This window comes from Trichoderma evansii (genome assembly GCF_050947405.1).
Source record: "Trichoderma evansii strain SZMC 28006 chromosome Unknown GGI43scaffold_2, whole genome shotgun sequence".
In the NCBI taxonomy this organism is placed as follows: domain Eukaryota; kingdom Fungi; phylum Ascomycota; class Sordariomycetes; order Hypocreales; family Hypocreaceae; genus Trichoderma; species Trichoderma evansii.
Window position 1 is genome coordinate 2,831,021 of NW_028145204.1, and position 21,787 is coordinate 2,852,807.

General features: G+C 48.2%; 5 protein-coding genes across 5 annotated transcripts; 2 read left to right on the plus strand and 3 right to left on the minus strand.

Moving 5' to 3' along the window:
* Positions 1–843: 843 nt before the first annotated feature.
* On the minus strand, positions 844–5,273 carry GGI43DRAFT_169361 (non-ribosomal peptide synthetase). The gene has a single exon (XM_083199689.1). It carries the CDS (start codon positions 4,819–4,821, stop codon positions 964–966), a length of 3,858 nt encoding a protein of 1,285 aa, XP_083065445.1. The 5' UTR covers positions 4,822–5,273; the 3' UTR covers positions 844–963.
* Positions 5,274–6,258: 985 nt separating this feature from the next.
* On the minus strand, positions 6,259–8,003 carry GGI43DRAFT_169377 (amino acid permease/ SLC12A domain-containing protein). Its single transcript, XM_083199690.1, has one exon. The coding sequence runs from the start codon at positions 7,897–7,899 to the stop codon at positions 6,307–6,309; it is 1,593 nt and encodes a 530-aa protein (XP_083065446.1). The 5' UTR covers positions 7,900–8,003; the 3' UTR covers positions 6,259–6,306.
* Positions 8,004–10,845: 2,842 nt separating this feature from the next.
* GGI43DRAFT_169424 (DUF3176 domain-containing protein) lies at positions 10,846–13,335 on the plus strand. The gene is made up of 2 exons (XM_083199692.1): positions 10,846–11,613; positions 11,679–13,335. The coding sequence occupies exons 1-2, from the start codon at positions 11,016–11,018 to the stop codon at positions 12,827–12,829; spliced, it is 1,749 nt and encodes a 582-aa protein (XP_083065447.1). The 5' UTR covers positions 10,846–11,015; the 3' UTR covers positions 12,830–13,335.
* Positions 13,336–16,475: 3,140 nt separating this feature from the next.
* GGI43DRAFT_169417 (high-affinity Zn(2+) transporter ZRT1) lies at positions 16,476–18,059 on the plus strand. Its single transcript, XM_083199691.1, has one exon. The coding sequence runs from the start codon at positions 16,761–16,763 to the stop codon at positions 17,901–17,903; it is 1,143 nt and encodes a 380-aa protein (XP_083065448.1). The 5' UTR covers positions 16,476–16,760; the 3' UTR covers positions 17,904–18,059.
* Positions 18,060–18,215: 156 nt separating this feature from the next.
* GGI43DRAFT_379961 (zinc-binding alcohol dehydrogenase family protein) lies at positions 18,216–19,446 on the minus strand (the record flags this gene model as incomplete). The annotated part of the gene is made up of 3 exons (XM_083202917.1): positions 18,216–18,869; positions 18,955–19,078; positions 19,169–19,446. The coding sequence occupies 3 exons, from the start codon at positions 19,444–19,446 to the stop codon at positions 18,216–18,218; spliced, it is 1,056 nt and encodes a 351-aa protein (XP_083065449.1).
* Positions 19,447–21,787: the final 2,341 nt, after the last annotated feature.

Genomic DNA, 21,787 nt, shown 5'->3' on the forward strand with positions numbered 1-21,787 from the left:
TATTCCCGTGCGTGGATCTTTTCCTACGGGGATGGAATTTAGGATGCGGAAGGTCGAATTGGCTTGGCAGAGCGCTGATCTTTGGCGTGGCGAGCTTTTGGAGGTTTGGTTCGCTAAGAGGAATAGGGGAGTTTAGTTTTTATTTTCAGACCGGATGAGGAATATGTGCATGATTAGATGAGACATGTTGGATAAATGGGAAACGCCAAGACGATGGGCGTTGGCGATCTTCTTGGTCTGAAACGAATCGCGGTTGGCGAGGTGCCGGTGAGCCGGTAATGGATAGAGGGGCAGATTTCATGAGGATATTGTATTTTAAAAGGCAATAGAAATTGAAAACTATTGTATCTTGTATTCAAATAGACTGATTGAATTGCATAGGTACAGGACTGGACGCCGTCACTATAGAAATGAGAATATCTTGTGGTGGAAATGCCAGGGTCTGCAAGTGTATGGAGATGGTTGCCGATCGTCAAGCGTCCATCATATTTCTTAGCACGACTAGGTATGAATAGCAGAACGAACCTTCTACTAGTCCTGGGTATTACATCAACTAGGCATTATCAATTTCGACCCATACGGCTAATAAAACTCCATGGACTTTACTTTTGTCGAATTTCAGAGCATAGAAGCAGGAAAACCGGCATCCCGAAAAATCGGAGGCTCGGCTCCGCAGTGGGTCTTGCTTGCGTGGACGTTGCAAGTAATTTCAATCTTCAGGCCGACGATCCGTAGCGACATTCCGGCATGTGGCGGTATGTGGTATATGGCTTTATCTCAGCAGCTGTTTTATGGTACTGAAGATTGACAAAAAGTGAAAAAAAAAAAAAAAAAAAGTTGGGGTGGAGTATATAATTCTTAAACAGTTTGATTAAACGGTACTATAGAAGAGACTATTTAAAAGATATAAAGTGAGTAATAAGATGCGTATATGATGCTATTTTTGTTATCTCCAGCTCATATTTAAATGGGCTCATCCCGAGGCTCAATCAAAATCTCATTCACCGCAACATGCTCCGGCTGGCACACCGCATACACAATCGACCGCGCCACATCCTCAGGGTCCAAAATCTTCGCTCCAGACGGCCCTCCATACTTCTCCATGGCCTCAGCGTCAGTCGACATGCCAAGAAGATCCGTCGCAGTGTTGCCCGGCTGAATAGAGGTCACGCGAAGGCCCGAGCCGGCGTTCTCTACTCGCAGGGCTTGCAGTGTCGCCTCGACAAAGAATTTGCTGCCCGAGTAAATGCCTAGTCCGGGAAACACTTTGCGGCCGGCGTCTGAGGAGATGGCAACGACGTGGCCGCTCTTGCGTTCAAGCATGCCAGGGACGGTGGCTGCGATGCTGTACATGATGCCCTTGCAGTTGACGTCGACGGTGCGCTCCCACTCATCCATGTGGACGTTGGACATCATGGTGTAATACATGACGCCTGCACAGCAGACGATGATGTCGACGGGCCCAAGTTTCTCCGTAGTCTCTTTTACAAGAGCATCTACCTGATCTTTCTTTGAAACATCTGTCTTGTGAATGAAGACTTTACTTCCGCTGATGCTGCTGTTAATCTTGGCCTTGATGCCCTCGAGAGCATCGGTACGTCGTGCCGCAAGAGCCACAGATGCTCCCTCCTTGGCGAGGCCAGCAGCGACTGCGGCGCCGATTCCAGAAGAAGCACCGGTGATGATAGCTACCTTGCCGGCTAGGCGTCCCTTCTTTGCGCTAATAGCTGCAGCTGTTCCGTTGGCTGTAAGTCGACGAGGTGGCTTGGGAAGCCATCCTCGAGCGTAAAAGTGTCGCATGTATGTTTCAAGCAGGGCATTGTCAATGTTTACGCGCTTCAAGCCATACAGATCCAGTGTTGGCTGAGTAGCACCATCTTTGAGAACAATAGAACCCTTTAGCGAGTCGACGGTAGGCATACCTCCGCGTAAGATATCGACAGTAAAAGGCTCGTCCCCTCCGCGAGACTCTCGCTTCTCCTTCCACAGGTCTACCCATTCGTCCCACTGCAAGCGTCCAGTTTCGTATCCTAGTTCGGCCAGAGAATCAAATAATGATGCTGCTTTGATTGGGCTAGGGTCTCCAAGGTGGTATACCAACTGCTGGCCTTGAGTGTGATCAGCCAATGTGATGATGGCTCTGCTGACGAAATCAACGGGGGTCATTTCCATGACCCAATCGGCTACGTCGGGTGCTTGGCCGAGATGAAGTGATTCGACAACTAGGGCATTGAGAAGATCGTAAGTATTAGCAGCACCAGTGACGCTGTGACCACTGATGGTGCCTGGTCGGTAGATCTTCACAGGGATGCCTCTCTTGCTTGCCTCAACCACCAGCTTCTCCGCAACCCATTTTGTCTGTCCATAACCATCTTGTAACTTGGTGGGCACGTCTTCAAAGTCAATCATGGAATCCTCAGACCACCCTTCAAGAGATGGCGGCAGAACACCGTTAGTAGAGACATGATGTAGCGTAGCTCCGCCACGCGAGGCAAGACGAATAATCTCCTTTGTGCCGTTTACGTTTGCATTTCTAAGGGCAGCATAGGGATAGACAAGGTTCACAGTGGCGGCAGAGTGGATAATAACTTGGACACGGGATGCGAGCTCTTCGAAAGCCTCTGGAGAGAGACCCAACCGGCTCCTGGCCAGGTTGCCTGGTACAATCTCCATACGCTCCAGCATCGAGTCGCTCCAAATACCCAAGTCAATCAGGTTCTTGCGAATTCGGGCCATTCCGGCAGGACGGCAGTCTTGTGAAGGGTCAGGAAATCGAACCAGGCACAGAATGTGTGCCGAGGTATTCTCGAGGAGGTATTTCAAGAGGAAGGCTCCCAAGTAACCAGTGGCTCCGGTAAGCAAGACCGTTTCCGCGTCGCTGAGGCGTTTCATTTGCACGCCTGTAGCGCTAATGTCCTCGGGCAGTACAGCATCAGCTTGCAGGACGGCTGGGAGTTCTGCCTGCACCTCCTCGGTGTGGCCATCACGAGCAGCCTTGACAGCTTCCAGGTGTCCATCTAGCGTGGGGACACCAGCCAATGGAGCCAACGGCACAGGGAAACCGAACGCCTTGGTCAATCGACTGGCGAGATCAGCCAGAATCAGGGAGTGTCCTCCCAAATCAAAGAAGTCATGCTTTGGCGTGATGATTGAGATTGGGACATTCAGAGCGGCAGCCCACATTTTAATAATTGTGTCCATCTTGATAGTCACGTTTTTCTCAGGCTTCGCTATTTGCACCGGTGTCTTTGGTCTTGGAGGAGGCGGGAGAGCTTTGAGGTTGGTCTTGCCAGAAACCTCGTGTGTAGGCAGCTCCTTGAGCTCAACCCAAAGGGGTGGAATCATGTAATGCGCCAGATGAGCAGACAGAGCTCGACGAGCAACTGGGCTGTGGCCAGCCTCATCGATAACCACAATGGTTCGACCTTGGAGATTGTCGATGTCGGGGACGATGTAAGCCACCAATTGTTTCTGTAAGCCCTCTCCATGAGCCACCACGGCACAATCCCGCACTGCCAAGTGCTTCACAATAGTTGTCTCAACTGCACCTGGTTGAACAGTGTATCCACGAGTCTTGATCATGCCACCCACTCGGCCTGTAATTTCGAGTAAACCTGTTGAAAGCATCCTTGCCATATCTCCAGTTCGATACATTCGAGCGCCCTCTTTCTTCTCAAAAGGATCAACTTGGAAAGCCATGGCCGTCGTTTCCGGGAGATTAAGGTACTCTCTCGCTAGTAGGTCACCACCGACGAAAAGCTCGCCGCTTACACCAGCATCCAACCTGTTTCCTGCCTCATCCAAGATATAAATATGCTCAGGATCCACAGGTGGTCCCACAGGGCAGACGCGGGATTCATAGTCCACGAAAGTTTTGATGTCACCTACAGCGATTTCGTGGGTTTCACTGGCGCTGTAAACGTTGAGGAGTCGAGTGTTGGGGAGGGCATTACAAGCCCGTCGTACAAGATCTGTTGTGACGACCTCGCCATTCAGCCACAATGACCTCAGCTCCGGAAGTTTCTCACCAAGGTTTGGATGCCGTGAGAGAACGGTGGTAAGCAGAGTGGGGGTCATCAGAGTATCAGTAATACGTCTGGAAGCGAGGAAATCAACAAGTCCAATAGGATCATAGCTTGCGTTGTCGGGAACAGCAACTGTCGTAGCTCCTCTAATTAGAGGGCGTAGCATTTCCCACACAAAAAAGACGTTGCAGGCGACGCGATCACCGGGCCCAAGGTCACTTGTACGAAACCTCAAGTCGTAACTGAGAACAGGTGCTCTGTGAGGATTTGCAATTCCCTTTGGCTTGCCAGTAGTGCCTGATGAGTAGGACACAAATGCCAGGCGATCCAAGTCGTCACTAGAAGGGAGAGGCTCTCTCGTCTCAACAACAATCGGGGCAGCATGTCCGTTAGTGGATGGCTCAGGCTGGTCGATGATAATAGTAGGGACATCGGCCTTGATATTGGCCGCATGGGCCTTTTGCGTGATGATGACTGTTGGCTTCGCATCGTCAATGACATCTTGAAGGAGGCCTGTGGGATAAGCCAGCTCCAGGACGAGAAAGGCACCTCCCGCTCGCAGAGCAGCAAGAGATGCAATGACATTGTCTGCGCTCCGTCCCATCAGCACTCCAACCAGATCATCACGACCGACACCATACTGTCGGAGACGATCAGCCAAAGACCAGGTTAGGCTGTCAAGTTCTGCATAGGTGAGAGTCCGTTTTTCATCCTCCAAAGCGATGGCGTCTGGGGTAGCTTGTGCTTGTTGCTCGAACAAGGCCGCCAAATCTTTGGTTATGTCAATGATGCTCATCTTGAAGTTTGGCGAGTCAGTCGCAGTAGAGATGGAGCAAAGCTGGTAGAAACGCTCTAACTCAAGACAAGACCCCTCACAGCGCAATGGCTATCGGCGTCTGAATGACAAGCAGCAATGACGGAGAGATGATGAGCCCGTCTGCATACGTCTGTATATCTACCACCCTGTTGTAAAATTCTCCTGAGTGCCAATTGAGCTTTGACCGTTGCCCTGCAGGTCGAATTGGGCTCAATTGCTGGTGTGGTAGGATTTGGGCTTTGGCCCACTTGATACCTAGCGTGGCGAGTTTGGTCTAGCCACCTGTTCTTGCCGTTGGAAGATTATGTATTATGAGTATAATAAGCTGTGGAAGAAGGTTATAGCTGAAGAAAAATATGGACAAAGGGCAAAGACACAGGCGAGAGAGATGAAGAAACTAAGTTAAAAAGGCGAGAAAGAAGGAGACGTTTACAAAATTTAGTTGAGGTTATAGCCGGCAAATCTGTGCTTACCTGATGGTCCCTTGCATACTAGCCAATACCTCTATTAACTGAAAAGTACCTGAGTCCGAGTGAACTAAATCCGCGGTCGTGGGTCTCTTCGGGGCTTATCGTTCTGAGGATCTCCAGCTGTTGGCGCTATGATTGGTCTTTCTTTACACGTGAAAAGGCCAACGTTACTTTCGAGATTCGGTTCCATATCAAGCTTAGCCCAGAGCACTCTGTGCTGGCGAACTCCACAGATGGCTTAAGGTCGCGTGCCTTTTGCAGCTCGCTGTATCCCTATTATTTCCTTCGGTTTATTTGGCATTTTGGGGGTGGGGAAAACTCTTGACGCTGCAGCTCGTTCCGCATTCAATTGTTTCATTGATTGATATTCTAAGCCCTGTCACCACTGTATTTTCTAAAGCTTATTTGCCTTTTTAACACTTAACTTTATTTTTGACAGTAGGAATTGCGAAGAGCAAATATTGCTGGAACAAGCGATGACGCGAACATCTCTGCCCTCCTGAGTTTAGCGCATTGAGTAACAGTGCTAGTAATACCGTAGAATTTCAACAGATTGAATAACTGCCCAACAAAATTGATATGAACGCGCGATTTGGTATTACACAGAGTTGCTAGTCTCTGACATGTGATTGAGCTCTTGTGGGGAAATATCAAGTACATACAGATACATCTCACCGTGAAATTTGCATTGGCCAATTGAGACGTGAGATATTTAACCCCAAAATTCTCCTCTTCTCTGGAGACTCGTTTCTTATAAAACCCCACCATTGCTTGGCAACAAGATATCCCCAGACATAGGGGGCACAAAGAGAACATGCGAACGAGACACGATTCGACACGAGACAATAATCAGACAGAAAAGTTCTTCTTAAAATGGGGTATCAATTACTACCAGTAGATCATGACACTCATGAGGCATAAAAATACAATTATTAACCGCTATTACCGCATACAAAAATTCACTCCGAATCAATCATCCCTCGCTATTCTTCACTCACGCATCTGATCGGCCCTTGGAGATGTCTACGTCTCCGAGAGGGATCCACTTGGTCCTGTAGACAATCTTGTGGCCGACATAGAGGACGATGAACAACATAACGCTGACATAGCAAGCGAAAAAGTCGCTCGTGTTCCACTCGATGAAGACGGTGAAGCCGTTTGTAATCAGGATCAGGAGATTGAAGAAGAAGCCGAACCACGACAGGTAAGGCTGGAATGGGGCCTTGTATGGGAGCTCGTCACGGGGGATCCCTTGGAATTTGAGGACATTCATAAATCGAATGTGGCACAGGTTGATGAGGCACCAGCTGATGAAGCCAGCAACGGCCGTGATGTTCAGCAGCCAGTTGAACACAACCGTTCCGTTGTTGGACAGGTTGAGGAAGGCCAGCAGACCGAAAGCCGAGCAGGCGGCGACTGCATAGTAAGGAGTTCCATATCTGTTGGCTTTCTTGAAGAATGCAGGGGCGTGGCCCTCTCCGGCCATGGCAACCAAGATACGGGCACTAGAAAAGATATCTGAGTTGGCAGCGGACAAGACAGCAGTCAAGAGGACGGCGTTGATAATGGAGGGAAGAGCCTGGATGCCGGCAAGCTTGGCGACGATGACGAGGGGCGAGGCTGAGGCGTTGGTCGATCCGTTCTGGAGGTCAGGGTTGTCGTAGGGGACGTTGATGCCAACGAAGAAGACAGTGCAGTTGAAGAGGATGAAGACGGACCAGAATGTCCATTTGATGGCAGATGGGATGGTCTTGCGAGGGTTGGCTGTTTCACCTGCGCCAATAACGACCAGCTCTGTTCCCTGGAAACTGAATCCAGCAGTGATGAGCACAGTCCAGAAACCGACAAACTTGCCGATGCCGCCCTCGACCATGTACTCGGCAAAGGCTCCAGGATCTCTCCAGTACTTGAAGCCAATGTAGCCTTGGTCACCAACACCAGCGTTGACACAGATGCCGAAGATGACGAAGCCGATGATGGTAATGACCTTGATACTGGAGAGGTATGCCTCCATTTCACCAAAAATGAATGTGGGCAGGAATTGCGCAGCGGTGAAAACCACCCAGAAGATGGCAATCCAGACACCAATGCTGACAGACTCGGTCCAGTACTGGATAATGAGACCACTGGCGGTCAGTTCCAGACCGATGGTGATGACCCAACTGAACCAATAGATCCAGCCCATGGCAAAACCAAGCGTGGGATCCATGAACCGAGAAGCATAAACAGTAAAGGCTCCCGTGACGGGAATGTATGACGCCATCTCTCCCAGCGCCACCATGATGGAGAAGACGACAGTGCCGAGGAACAAGAAGGAAATGAAGAGAGAACCAGGTCCGGCCTTGGACAGAGCACCGCCAATACCGAGGAACAGACCGGTACCGAGCGCAGCACCAATGGCAATGAATTGCAAATGGCGAGCGTTCAGCTCACGCTTCAGGCCCTCCTCACCAGCCTGGCCCGCTGCGATGTCGTGGTTCGGGCCATCGCCCAAGGGCTTGTCGCTGATGCCTTGCACATATTTCTCGTCAGACACAAGCGGTCCTCCGATAGGGAGAGCCGCTTCGTTCGCTTCGACAGCGCCCATTTTGTCTTTACTCTCGAAAAACTAGAGAGCAGTAGAAGAAGTAAAAATTCAGACTCGGAAAGGATGAGTCAACGGGTCAAAGGGGGGTAGGCGAGGTCGGTCCGGAGGGTCGGCGGCGAGCACGAGAGCAACAGATAGAATTAAGGTATTATGATGGGGAACGAGAAGAGGGTGAGAGACGAGGCCACCCAAATCGATATCAAAACACCATGCGCGGGAAGAAAAGCTGGAGAAGAAAGCCAAGAGAAACCAGAAACGCGTCGGCAGGCAGGCAGAACTTTATGTATCAGGACGCCGTACTTTTTGCTCGCTGGCTCGGCCCTTTCATGCTTCGACCACATCAACGTTACTACTGCTACACTACCTGGCGTCCAGCTTATCAGCTTGGCTGCTCTGGCGAGACCCTCACTTTCGCCCCATATAAGCCCCATCAACTGATGAAGAGTTTGATGGAGCTAAACCAGTCTCGGCACAGCAGAGCCGTGATAGCGAGTCGAGGAGGTCTGATCCGACTCTACGGGTCTATTTTTTGCCTACTATTTTTTCTTCTGATCTGCGTCATTGTGAAGGCGTTGTTTCGTTTGTTCATACCAGTTGTCCCAGCCTGAAGCCACTTTCCAGATGCGGACGTGAGGCGTAGACGATAATTCACCAGCCAAATGACCTGAACATGTAATTTTAAGGGCGTAGCAGCGGAAAAATATGACCAGGCACAGCTTCTCTGCATCTTCTAGCGGCTTTCTCTAGCGCTTGGCTGCTCACGGCTCTTCTTTTTGGTGGCTGCAAAAATCCTGCGCGCGTTTTCATAGTGCTAGAGGAGCGCCATCGGCATTGCCGCGGAATTGCGAGCCAGGCCAATCATTGGGCTGCAAAACTGGGTCGTGGAGGCAAAATGGGAAATTTTTTTTCCCTTCTTCGTGTGCCCTGGTTCCCTTTTTGGTGCCATCTCTTTTCCTTTTGGCCACCACTAAACCGGCTCGGCGTGAGAAGTCGTGTTGCGGCGCGGGAGGGATCTCGGCGTCTCGTGTGGTTTGAAGGCGCTGGCGATGGCGATAACTTACTTTTCGTCTCTAATAGAACCTAATACGGAGCCTAAGCTGGCCACGCGAAGACTAGCTGATGACTTTCCCTATGCCAACTAGTACGTATATCGGCTCCGACTACGGGCGATGTGACGCTGAAGCTGCGGGAGTTTCTCCAGACTCTGCCTCTGCGCCGACGCAACCCATGGACTGTAGCATTAACAACAGGTGATAAGCATGGCAAGAGGCTTTTGGTCTGTTCCACCCCGGTTGCCTTGTTTTGCGCTATCATGCTCGTGTCGTATCACGGGGAAAAGCACGACGTCGGGAGGATAATCAAAGGCTAGTCGAGTTAATATTAGTCTGGTGGTTGACAAAGACCGCCCAGTGAATCCTCATCAGCCAGGCTTTTGCGTATGAATCAGAACGCAACTCCACACACCCAGGTCCACTCAGCTCCCGTGTCTGGAGACGAGCAAGGAGCACGATACGGCGATGTGCAGCCCAACCTCCAAATCTGGTGCAGCTATTACGTATTACGTACGAGCAGCGCATCTCCCCATGGGCAGTCGTGCCGCTTCCCCAGGTCTGCAACGATGATAGAGTTGGGATTAAGGATACTTCTCTCCACATTGCGCTCTTCCTGGGGTGCGATGCATCGGCTTTGTGGATATTGTTACCAAGAGAAACGTCGTCGGCGAGATGCCGTACGGCCAATAGTTGATTTACAGGAGGCGTTGATCTCGTGAGGCGGCGACGCCCTCTCGCTACCTGCTGCGCATTGCATATCACTGATGTTGTGCTTCGGTAACCCGAAGGGAACCGACCTGATTAGTGGGCTGATAGCTTCAGAACCTGGTTCGTTTGCGCAAGTCCGAGTCGGGATTTATCGAAATCTTACATTCGAGAGTCCTCCCGCGCATTTTGGAGATGAACTGGTTGATTGACTCCACGAACTCCTCGTCGAGGGTGGAGACCAAAACGCTAGATCTAATCGCAACGCTCCGTAGTCGGTGGTTGTGTGTAATAGGTATCTGCAATCGCCCAGCGCGCGTATTCAATTAATTCTCGAGTCATGGATGCACTGCGTTGCGGGAGAAATTTAAAAAATTCCCTGTATGTTAATGGGCTGAGATAAGCAGCATCATGAAACCTTGTTTACGATCAACAGGTAGTACGTTATACTCATAAGTTTGCGCACGAACTTATCACGTTCATAATACTACGTGCTGAAGGCTTTGTCGCTAAAGTGTGGCTTATCAATGTGACGGTCCTGGCATTTCAAAGGCAGATCTTTAATGGCATTGAATTGAGCCGTTTCAGAGTCGTAGCTCTCAAGACAAGTCCCGCTTCGCATGTGCCCGCCGGTGAAGTCGCAGTGTTGGATAATCTGCAAGTGGTTATGCCTAATGTAATCCATCCATTGGTTCTGATACTCTTACCTTGCTACACGCAGCCGCGCAAATGGGCGGTTAACTGCCAATTACGCCCTCCACTTTACCCCTGTCACAAAACACGTTTCAGGAAGAACTTCATCTATAGAGCTAAGTAGCCGCTGTGTTAGTATACTAGTATTTGGGCCAGGAAAAAAAGTTGTTTTTTAGCAGAAATATAGAAAATTATAAAATATATAACAAACTTCAGTAAGCTGTTGTAAGTGAATTTCTATATATCAGCCGTTATTGCTCTATGTACTAGCTACTCTTCAACTAAAGGTTATGTCTGCGCGCTATGCAGCTCCTTAAGGGTCTAGCAGAATATCATTAGCGATAGAGCACTCGGATCCAATAAGCGCCGTATCCCTGCCACCGCTTTCAGAGCACGACAACTCGGCTCTGCATATTCTTTGTTTTATAATTAGCAATTATAAATTAGACCCAACAGCAAATTGAGCCTTGTATATTAATTATAGCATATAGATATGTATAAAACTAACAATCTTTTCAATAACCCCTCATATCTCTTATTGTGTTATTTAACACATCATTTATATCAATCATATCTCCCACGATTAAGCCGCTCGAAGACAAACTTATCACAACAGACTTGTCACAGCAATCTATAACGGCCAGCCTATAACAGCAAACTGCCAGTATGGCAAAGGCTAAAAATAGCCACAAAACTCGGGTTATTAAAGCAGACCTTGAATCGCAAACTTCGATTACGTCTGATTACAAGCGCAATGCAGTGTACTCCCCTAGCGAGTGGCTTTTAGAAACCCTTAGTTCGATTGCAGCTCTGGGCCTTGTGATTGCAATTGCAGCTATTTTCTGGTTTATGGATAACAAGCCTCTCTCTGCCTGGGATGGCCTTTTTTCTTTAAACGCAACAATTTCAATCCTGACAACTGCATACACTATAGCGCTGATGCAAGGAGTTAGCACATTTATTGGACAGGCCAAATGGCTTTACTTTAAAACTGAGCCTCGTAGGCTTGCTGACTTTGAAACATTTGATAAAGCAAGTCGCGATGTTTGGGGGTCTGTTCTGCTGCTTACCACTGTTAAGTGGAATCTAGCCACTTTTGGAGCAGTGATTATGATTTTGCGACTTTCTTTCTCGCCATTTGCGCAACAGGTGGTCCTGGTTGAGCAACGAGATGTCGTCTCCCCTGCCTCTAATAATGCCACCTTTGGATATGCATATAACTATAGTCGGACGGCAGCTCTTACAGCAGGCGTTAACTTCCAAGGTAAGCATCAGTCACAACTACCTTGGGTACCATACAGTAAATATAGCTGACAGGCCTCTGACTAGGGAACTGGCCTCAGGATGCTGGTATGCAGAGCGCCATCTTCCAGGGTCTGTTTGGTATTGATACTACAGAGCCTTTCAAATGCCCTGGAGCATGTCGCTGGCCCGGATCATATATGTCACTTGGGTTCAAGGCCGAGTGTAAGAATGTCACCCAACAAACATTGGACACAGAACACTGCGTCCAGGGGACCTATAATGGGACCTTATATCATGGGCCCGCATATTCACAGGCAACGGAGCAATGCAATATGACGACCCCGGGCGGAGTCATGCTCGGAACTCGCTACCAGCAAAACGAATTTGCGACAGAGTACTATATGAACGCAACCTCGCTGCTGTACTTTCCGGCTCCGGCTCAGACTGATCCGACACTAAACTTTTCCGAACTTACGCGATTTGGAATTTATAGATCGACCACGGACTCAAATTATACAAGGCATAATGACATCAACGTTACAGAATGCTCTCTCTATCTCACGGCCTATCAATACACGGATGCAAAGGCCAATGGTAGTGATTTTTCAATTACAAGGCGAGAGATTGATCTTGGTCCGGGAAATCCCTGGCTGGCCGTACCGTCGAAACCCGATGCTGAATACGATCAAGTAGCCACCGCCAATAACATAACATGGAATAATATCTCTGTTCCTGTGTTTGAAGTGGACTTTCCAAATCTCGAAGTCCTAGAAAATTTCTTCACGTCCCCTTCAATAATTAACGAGTTTGTTAGCGGGAGTTTTATAAATCCAAACATCGGCGTTTCCGCTGCTTTAACTGGCGATGTGGATCTGGGTGATCGGTTTGATGGAATGGCGACAGGCATGACAAACTATCTGCGGTATAGTATCGATAGCCAATTAGCACTTGGAGAGGTGCTCCAAAGTGAGCCTTTTGTTTCTATCCGCTGGTGGTACTATGCTGTCCCAGTTGTGATTGAAGCGCTTGCCATTTTATTTACCATTTTGAGCATTATTAGCAATCGCCGGAGTGGTAATATACCTCTATGGAAGTCTTCAACGCTTGCTATATTAGCTTGCCAGCATAATGAGCAGCTTGAGGTTTTGCAAACTACAGGCAAGGGGATTGATGAGATTGCAGCCGAGGCTAAAAACGCCAAGGTACAATTACAACCCAAAACAATGTGGATATGAATTTATAACATAGAACTATGTACATAGCGCAAGTAGCCGTCATTTTATTATAATATTTCAAGTTAACAGGCATCGGGGGCTTAGCGCTGTAAAGACACGGTGGGACGACAACACACCAGACAGCTACCGCAACTGGAAGCTCCCCTGGCTCTATGCCGCTGCGGTCAACCCAAAAACTACGGCCACATCTTCCACTGCGAAGAGACCTACTATTTCCTCTCAGAGAAATCTCAGAAAGCGAATAAACCCTGGGCCAATTACCTAGGCTCCGACGGATACACCGCTTTCAAGAAATTCATCACGGAGGCGCTCCCGTATGAAGGACCGACCCAAGCCCGCCCGGCCCCGTGCCTAACCCCCGAAGAACATACACACGGACCCACTCTCGCCGGCCCCCCCGTAGCCGGAATCACCCAGCCATTGGAAGAGCCCGGCAACCGGCAACCAGCAACGCAGCCGACTACAGGGACTAGAGACCCTATAACGCCGTGCAACTATAGAATTGAAGGCATTGAAGCCCCCAAGGCTAGCTGCCACGTCAGGGCACGCAGCAGCCAGCACACTAACCCCCGGAGGAACACAGGGACTGAGGCCCCCGAAGAAGACAGCCAACCACGCAACACAAGGCCCGAAGGCACTAAACAAGACGACTAGGGCACTAAGCCAACCGCCGAACCAAGGAACACAGGGCTCAAGTCCCTGAGCCGGTCGCCGCGAGCAGAGCTTACAGCGGCCGGCAAGCCAAAACGTTCAACCAACCTAGGGGCCCCGAGCCCTGAAGCATCAGCCATTGCGGCGTCAGCTACAGGTAGATTTCCCCTGTTCCCCTACGCTAGCTAACTAGGTCAGAAGCATAGGGCCCTTCCGGAACGAGTTCCAGGCAGCCTCCGTACGGCCAGTACCCTGGGGCACGACTTTCGAGAGGGTTTGACAGGGGCTACGTACCGATCGCTAGCGAGGCCGGAGCCTACAAGCCTGTTCAAAAGGACGCTATAACCACTGCCGGCAAGATATGGTACAGAAGGTCGAACCCGCTAGGCAGCCTGCCCTTGGCCTTCCAGCCCGGTCCAGCCCGGGCCTTGACGCCTCCGGCCGGCTGCCTCGCATCTGCTCTTCCTCACAGGTCCTCCGAGCTCTCGGACGGGCTCGGCTACTAGAATTGGGCTCGCGGTCCAATTCCTATTTTCCGCAAAATGAATTTGTATGCAAAATCAGTCAAATCGACTCACGGCCATACGAAAAATAAACCAAACTAGCCAGATTTTTCGAAATCGGCCTGCGAGCAAGAAATCGGCCTGCGAGGAGGAAGTCAGCTACCTTATAGCTACCCTGGAACCCGAGACCTACCCTGGAGCTCTACAGCCCACCATATAGGTTAAATAACTATAGTCTTTCTTTTATAGATGATGGTTACTAGGTAGTTGTAACGAGTTCATGAAAAATAAATAGCTTTTATCTCTCATTTTGCTTTGATATATATATATCATTTGGGATTTCTGAGTAGGTATGTTTTGGCAATATTGCCTATGAAAAGAGACGGAACTCAAAATTATCCGAGACTATCAGAGGTAGACTTTATATATAATCGTGAGAGATGGAACTTATTTTCTGTGTTCTGGTTGTCATATTATTTAAACGTATGTGGCGACGACCTTTCGGAAACATGTTTTCAATGAGGGTGATAAGATATGGGGAGCATGGTATACTCTTGCTGTGGGCGTGCAGTGTAAAATATTAAGCAAAGTGCTAATGTGTGCAGCCTTTGCTCGCTCATGCTTACTATGTATATAAAATCTATCAACGGCTACACATTAAAAGGCGGATTGACGTTGCTTTAACCTCTTGATAACGCCCTTCGATCTAACTCTGGCGATTGAGACCGAATAACGCCCTTTGATCTAAGTCTGGAGATTGAAATCGAAGACGTGACGCTTAGCGCGATGCAAAGATTGGCTGGATTCCGGAATAGCGTCGTAAAGTGGCCCGCGCGGGTGGCTGCCGCAACAACTGGGGCTGGGACCCACGAGATAAAAGCTGCAAGCCGAGGATCCACACGAATTTTTCGAAAACATGCACAATATGACGGAATGGTGGAATGAATGATAAAAAGCTCCTTTTAGAAAAGTTTGATAGGTGATGAGAAAGTTAGAATCGTGCATAAAAAATATGTTGAGCCTGGACGCTGAAATAGGCGAATGTCTTGCGCGCTTCGGGATTTTGCTTAAACTTGTTGCGTAACTGTACGGTATATATATTTGGTGCTACCGCGGGGGCAGTAAAGGATACTGAAAGATGAAGAGCAACAGAGTGATACAAGTGATATAAAGGGGCAGAGCTGTGGGATAATAGTCTCGGAAACCATACTGATAGGAGCGCGAGGAAGATTAGGTCTGACCCTGCCCCTAAGTCGGATGAAGATGCCAAAATTAATTCATATTGGGACTAGCATCCTATAACTAGGAGCCATGTTAAAAAAAATAATTAGTTACCAAGTGGCATTAGAAGACATGGAAGCTGATGGTAGCAGTTCTACAGCAAACAGGCCAGTTATCATTGCAAGGTATACTCATTTACCACGAGAGGGAACTCCTCTGCTTCTATATACACTAATCTAAAATTGTCTCGTATTTGTATCCCACTGTATCTACTTTCCTCCACTTCTTCGGATCCTACTTTCAATATCCGTTACCTAACGACATCCTGACTGTATCACCAACTTAGCGTGTTGTGTAGCCAAGTACGTTGCAATAATAGAGGGGCCGATTCGGAGACTTTTCTCAAAAATTGTCGGCTTGAGCTACACTTGAGCTTTCTCTCTGTTTTCAAATAACTCACAGCAGCTCTCCCCTTTCAACTATCTATACAATGCCAACACCATAATCACTCGCCAAAATTACCAGGGAACTGCGCAGTCAGGGCCAACCATTAGCCCTTATGCGCACAACGCGGCATTGTCCAAGCCACAAATCAGGCTCAGCTCCCAACAGCACGCATAAAAGCTATTAGTAACCGTGCATTTGAAATTTCAATTATCCCACCAAAGTAAATTCAGCAGCTAGTTCTAGTTCCGACGTTTATTTCTCCGCCTTCTGATTGGCGGGGCTGGGTGGCCATCAAGGTTCTCACCATAGAGCCAGGACTTTTTGTGTGACCATCAAGGTTCTCAGCCGCAGTCGCCGACAAAATGGGAAAAAAGAGGGAAAAAGATGATTCCATAATAAATCAAGTCGCTTTATCTCATCACGCAATCCGTGGTGGGGAAGTATCAAAATATCACCCTCCTCCTCGTTTTGTGCGTGTCACAGACCTCGCACTTAGTAGAAATCGTTGGAAATGCGCAAGTGTAACCCAAAAGTCTTAAATATAAAAAAGTGTCTCAGTTGGCCGCACATGATGCTTCAGCTCCAGGGCCAAGCCAACAACGACTGGCCAGCCTTCTTATAATAACCCAGGCCCCGAACCCCTTGCTTGACTCTGTTTAACGTGAGATGTTGCCACCCCCAAAGCCTTATCGCAGGGAGGCGTGTGAAGCTGCCTTCGGTGTCCAAGCCTGGCCATCACGGTTCTCAAGCTACTTGAAATTATCAGCGCAGACTCGGCTCCAAGCCATCCGCGCGCTCCAATAACGTTGCGAAGAAGCCAAAAGTCTTCTCCACTAAACGGATACACTCTGGAGACCTTGAGCCGTGACCCGTTTGTTGGCCAGCCTTGTCACTGGCATGCGGTGCGGGCGCCCTTTTAAGCTATTGGTTCGCTCAAACTATAGAAAGGGATCCGCTGGCTCGCTTGGCTGAATTCACCTCGTGTCTGCACTTCAAATACTCTCGCATCCCACCTTCTTTTTTTTTTCATCGGTCGAGTTATCATCTCATTTGCTTTCCAAATTCTACCGTCGCTGGTCTCCTATTGAGCACTCGAGCTTTGAGCAACCATGGCGGACACAGATTTCAACCCTCAGTCTGTCGACCTCGACTCGGCCGACCCCCGAGATATCATCTGTTACCTCAACGCGGGCGGCAACGAGTACAATGGACGGCTCGGCGTGCGTATTTCGGCTCTCTTTGTCATTATGATTGTCTCCACGGCAGTAACATTTTTCCCCGTCTTGGCTACCCGCGTTCGACGCCTGCGTATTCCCCTCTATGTCTACCTCTTTGCCCGCTACTTTGGCGCTGGTGTTATTATCGCCACAGCCTTCGTCCACCTCCTTGATCCGGCTTACGGGGAAATTGGACCGGCCAGCTGTGTCGGCATGACTGGCGGTTGGGCTCAATACAGTTGGCCGCCTGCCATAGCCCTGACTTCAGCTATGCTCATCTTCTTGATGGACTTCTTGGCTGAGTACTACGTCGACAGAAAATTCAAGCTGGCCCATGTTGAAGTTGAAGACACCATCACTACCAACCATCATGGTCACAGCCACCAGGGACTTCATTCAGCCGACCAGGACGGCGCTATTCCTCCTCTCGCTCCAAAGGGCAACGAACAAGTAATGGATCGTGCCCCTAGCGACAAGCCTAGCGATGATTTCGACGTAGAGGAACTCAAGGGTCTTGAGGGCGATTCAGCGAAAGTAGCCTTCGGCTTTCAGTCTCAGATTGCGGCGTTCTTGATTCTCGAGTTTGGTGTTCTCTTCCACAGTGTCATCATCGGCCTTAACCTCGGTGTTGCTGGCGATGAATTCAATACTCTGTATCCAGTCCTCGTCTTCCACCAGTCCTTCGAAGGTCTGGGTATTGGCGCCCGTCTGAGTGTTATCCCCTTCCCTAGGCGCTATAAGTGGATGCCTTGGGCTCTTTGCGCTGCTTACGGATTGACGACTCCTATTGCCATTGCCATCGGTCTCGGTTTACGAACTACCTACAACAGTGGCTCCTACACCGCCAACGTCGTATCTGGCGTCCTCGACTCTATTTCCGCTGGTATCCTTATCTACACTGGCTTCGTCGAGATGATTGCGCGCGACTTCCTCTTCAACCCTTATCGCACGCAAGACAAGAAGCGCCTGGCATTCATGCTTGTTTCCCTGTATCTCGGTACAGCAATCATGGCACTGCTGGGAAAGTGGGCTTAAAGGCGGGTGAGAGCATGAAGAATAGGATGGAAAAATGGCTACAGGAAGAGAATATGATACCCATGGCGAGGATTAGAGAATACATGCACAAAGCATGTAATAACTGTCAAATTATTTCCAGTTTATATCAACAGGGAGCAGCACTCAGATTGTATAGCCCCTCTGCATTTATTGGTCTAAAAATTGGGATTTGATGCATTTAGAGCACTTTCAATTGGTGCATCGCGCTTTTTATATATTTTTGTTACATTGATAGACATATATGTACTTTTTTTTTATAATTTGAGTCGCATCATATATCATTTATATAATTTAAATAGTGTAAATGAGCTTCCCTGCGCTGACTTTGCCTTGGCGCAGCTCCTCCAGGCCCACCAAGACGCCCTCAAGGCCGCTGCCGCCGCGGTTGACTTCAATTTTGGGAGCCTTGACCTTGCCTTCTTGGAGCAGCTTCTCTGACAGGTCCCTAAACTTCTTTGCGAATTCGTTGTCTTCAGGTCGGCCTTCGCTGCTAAGACCTCTCTGGAATGGTGTTCCAAAGACGCTGTAAGCCATAGTTACAGCAGCTTCAATGTTGGGGTTGATGGCGTGAATTTCGTCGACGTTGACAGGAAGGAGCAGGCCCAACTTTCCACCCTTTGGCGAAATGGCGGCTGCGCTGATCTTTACTGAGTTTGCCTCAGAGATACAGTCCCAGGCAAGGGTCAGCTCGCCGCCAGCAGCATCAATAATATCTCCGATAACAGTGGGTGAGTTGTAATCGAAGACGGCGTCGGCTCCTAGAGACTTTAGGTAGTCAAAGTTTCGTGGGCTAGAAGTTGTGATGACCTTGTATCCGGAGAGCTTGGCGTACTGGATACCCCAAAGGCCAGATGCAGTGCTTCCACCGTAGATGAGAATTGGGGTGTTTGTAGTTATGGGATTTGTTGGCAGCTGCAGCTTCAGGCTTTGGTATAGACCTTGGCCCTAAATGGTGTGCAGAGGACAGGCATAATATTAGCAAACCGAGAATCAGAGATTGTGAGTGTCCAATAGACCTAATTCAACTTACAACTGTGAAAACTGAGACTCCCAGAGTTGCTCCCTCTTCATCGCTTAAGGGGTTGTGGAATTGGATATCAGCCTGAGTGAGCAAGTACTCTCCGTACGAGCCATCCTCTTTCTGAAGAATATTTCTACAGTTTTCGTGTTAGTTCCCGATGAAAGCTTCTCACTAGCATATCTGTTCTCTTGAAATAAACAAAGGTCAGAGCATGAGGACTTACGCTCCGGGACTGAGACCAGCAATTCTATCGCCAACCTTGAAGTTGGTAACCCCAGCACCGACCTCGACGACCTCGCCCGCAAAATCGCATCCGAGTTTTGTGCCAATTGTTTCCTCCTTATCGTTGTGAAGGCTCTTCCAGTCAGTAGGATTGATGGAAACAGCCTTTGTCTTGACAATTACGTGGCCATCGCGAACTTTCGGGGTCTGTGTCTCTTTGATAACTCCCTTACCCGAAGCCTCCTTAATAATAGCCTTGCTCGTCTGAGGTGCGCCCATGATGATATAGTTACTGGGAGTAGAGTATGGTCTTAGGTGAAACGGTGAATTGCTCGGTTTAGATAAAGAAGTAAGTATGCTCAATGGTCTACGAAAAGAACTTGCGACATGTTTCATCTTATACATTTTCTGCGGGCGGAGTAATAACTCATCACACCGAATCGTGCGGTGGATCTGATAGCTGGGGGGTAGTTGGTTGCGTGACGGCCCGCCCAAGGATGGTGTAGATGACGCTATATTTCTAAGCAATTTGCCGAGGTGGTTTAGATTAGGAAGCAAGAAAACAGATCTAGCGAATATGTTGACATATTCGCGGTCAGCCACCAAAAAAAAAAAAAAGATAATAACGAAAAGAAGCGCCACTAATAGCTTTTTAACAAATTTGAATCTCGATACTATTGGCCACTCATCATTGCCTAGATCTAGTAATTAACAATCAATTGAGATAACACTAGTTGTGATGCGCGATTGTACGCCACTAACAATACTGACCGACAAGCATTTGCCGTGGTTAACGTTGACTGCAACCCCTCTTCTTTGGCTAAATCTCTAATTCTCTAAATGAAAATCTGACAGTCTGAGTTTGGAGGATAGATCCGATGGCGGGGAAATATGTCGCATTACAAATGAGTTGACTGTTACAGTATTATTCAACCATGGATTACTCAGTCAGAATTTAATCAGTCAGCCAAAGTCTCTTTCGGCCTCTTATCTCCTAGCAGTTTCGGCGTTTCGGCAAGAACTATAATAGTGGGTACCTATATATCGTTTGTGCCGCCGTGGTATCGGAGTGAAATATATTCCCCCGCATAACACCGCGTATTTCGTATCACATACAGTAAGTATAGTAAGATACAGTTGGATCAATTATTCCCTCTCTTACTCCGTAAGTCCGCATTGAACATCCAAACGACGAAATTTCTTCCTGATTGGGCTTGGGTATCCCGCGGGCTTCGGATAGAAAAAAATTGGGCAGCTTTCTCATGAAATTCTAGTTGAAGATGATGGTGATTCGACTCACCCGATACTAGTTGAATGGACTACGCGGCAAGTGAAGGAAAGCTTCGGCTGGTATTAAAGTGACCTATGCTTGACTATTGCCGATATCGTCCATTCCCTTTGAACTTATATCGATATATCTGTAACATTTCTGCGTCGATTACTTCAAGGAGCGACGCGGCAAAGTATCAATCTTCTAATAGATATAGAGAGAAACTTTTGGCGCCATGAGTTGGCCACCCTTCTCATTGAACAACCGTCGTTTGTGTTTATAATAATGTAATGAGAATAGCACATAAATAACAAAGATCATTAGTGTTGATATATGAACTTGAGAATATTTCGAATAAGACAAAGCCATTTCTATTCATTTGCACAAGGTGGCGTTAGTTGCCATGAGGATTATTATCGCATTCCTCTACTTGGGTGTTGCATGGACATAACCTGTAGTAACGATTCTTAACTAGAAAGTAGTTTGTAGAATTGAAAGATGCAAAGACTTAGGTTGATATAGTGACATCTTTCGATATGTTCACAGTCATAATTACATATCTACTTGACCTATAGCTCGCATTCTCGATAAATTACCTAAGTAGTGAGGAATACAGCTTGTATGCATTTTTTCGCTTATTGTAGAAACTGCTAGCATATTGCTACAAACATTCAAAATCTATCCATCACGTGCGGGCAATATTTTATTTGCCATTCAGCTGAATTGTCAAAAAATACTAATCTGTCAGGAGGGCTGCCAAATATCGGGTGTATCCGGGTGGAGCGCAGGACCAAGCGCCGCCCCTAATGTAGCGGAAAATTAATAACCTGTGGCTACCGTCGATTAGACCCATCCATGGTTCCCTGTACTGCCTGCTAGGCCTACCTCTCTATTACAGCGAATGAAGGCTCGCTGGATAGCTGATGATCTGAATGTTGGGATTGCCACAGACTGAACGCAGCGTATTGGATTTTTTTCGGAACAGAAATAAATTCAATTGCAGAGGATTTTTCAATACTTTAGGGAATCTCATTCTCTGTCAAATTTACTACCGTAAACTTCGTATTTTGTTCCGTAACTTTTTCGTTGATTATAACTGCCCGTGAGTTCCACTTTTACGGCGCAGCTCCCGCGACGGCCGGGCGTTAAAAATCTCGAAAATGGCCGAACAATCGGAACAGTCTAATTGCCCCTAATCATAGCAATTTTAATGAAGGAGAAAGAAAAAATCCCGACAATAGGGGCTGTTGGAAAAAAGAGTAAGGAGCTACGTTTGTGCTATTAGAAGAGTTTGTGATTTTGGGAGTGTAATGTCAGTACATGTGGGTTTTATGGCGCTCCCGTGATTGT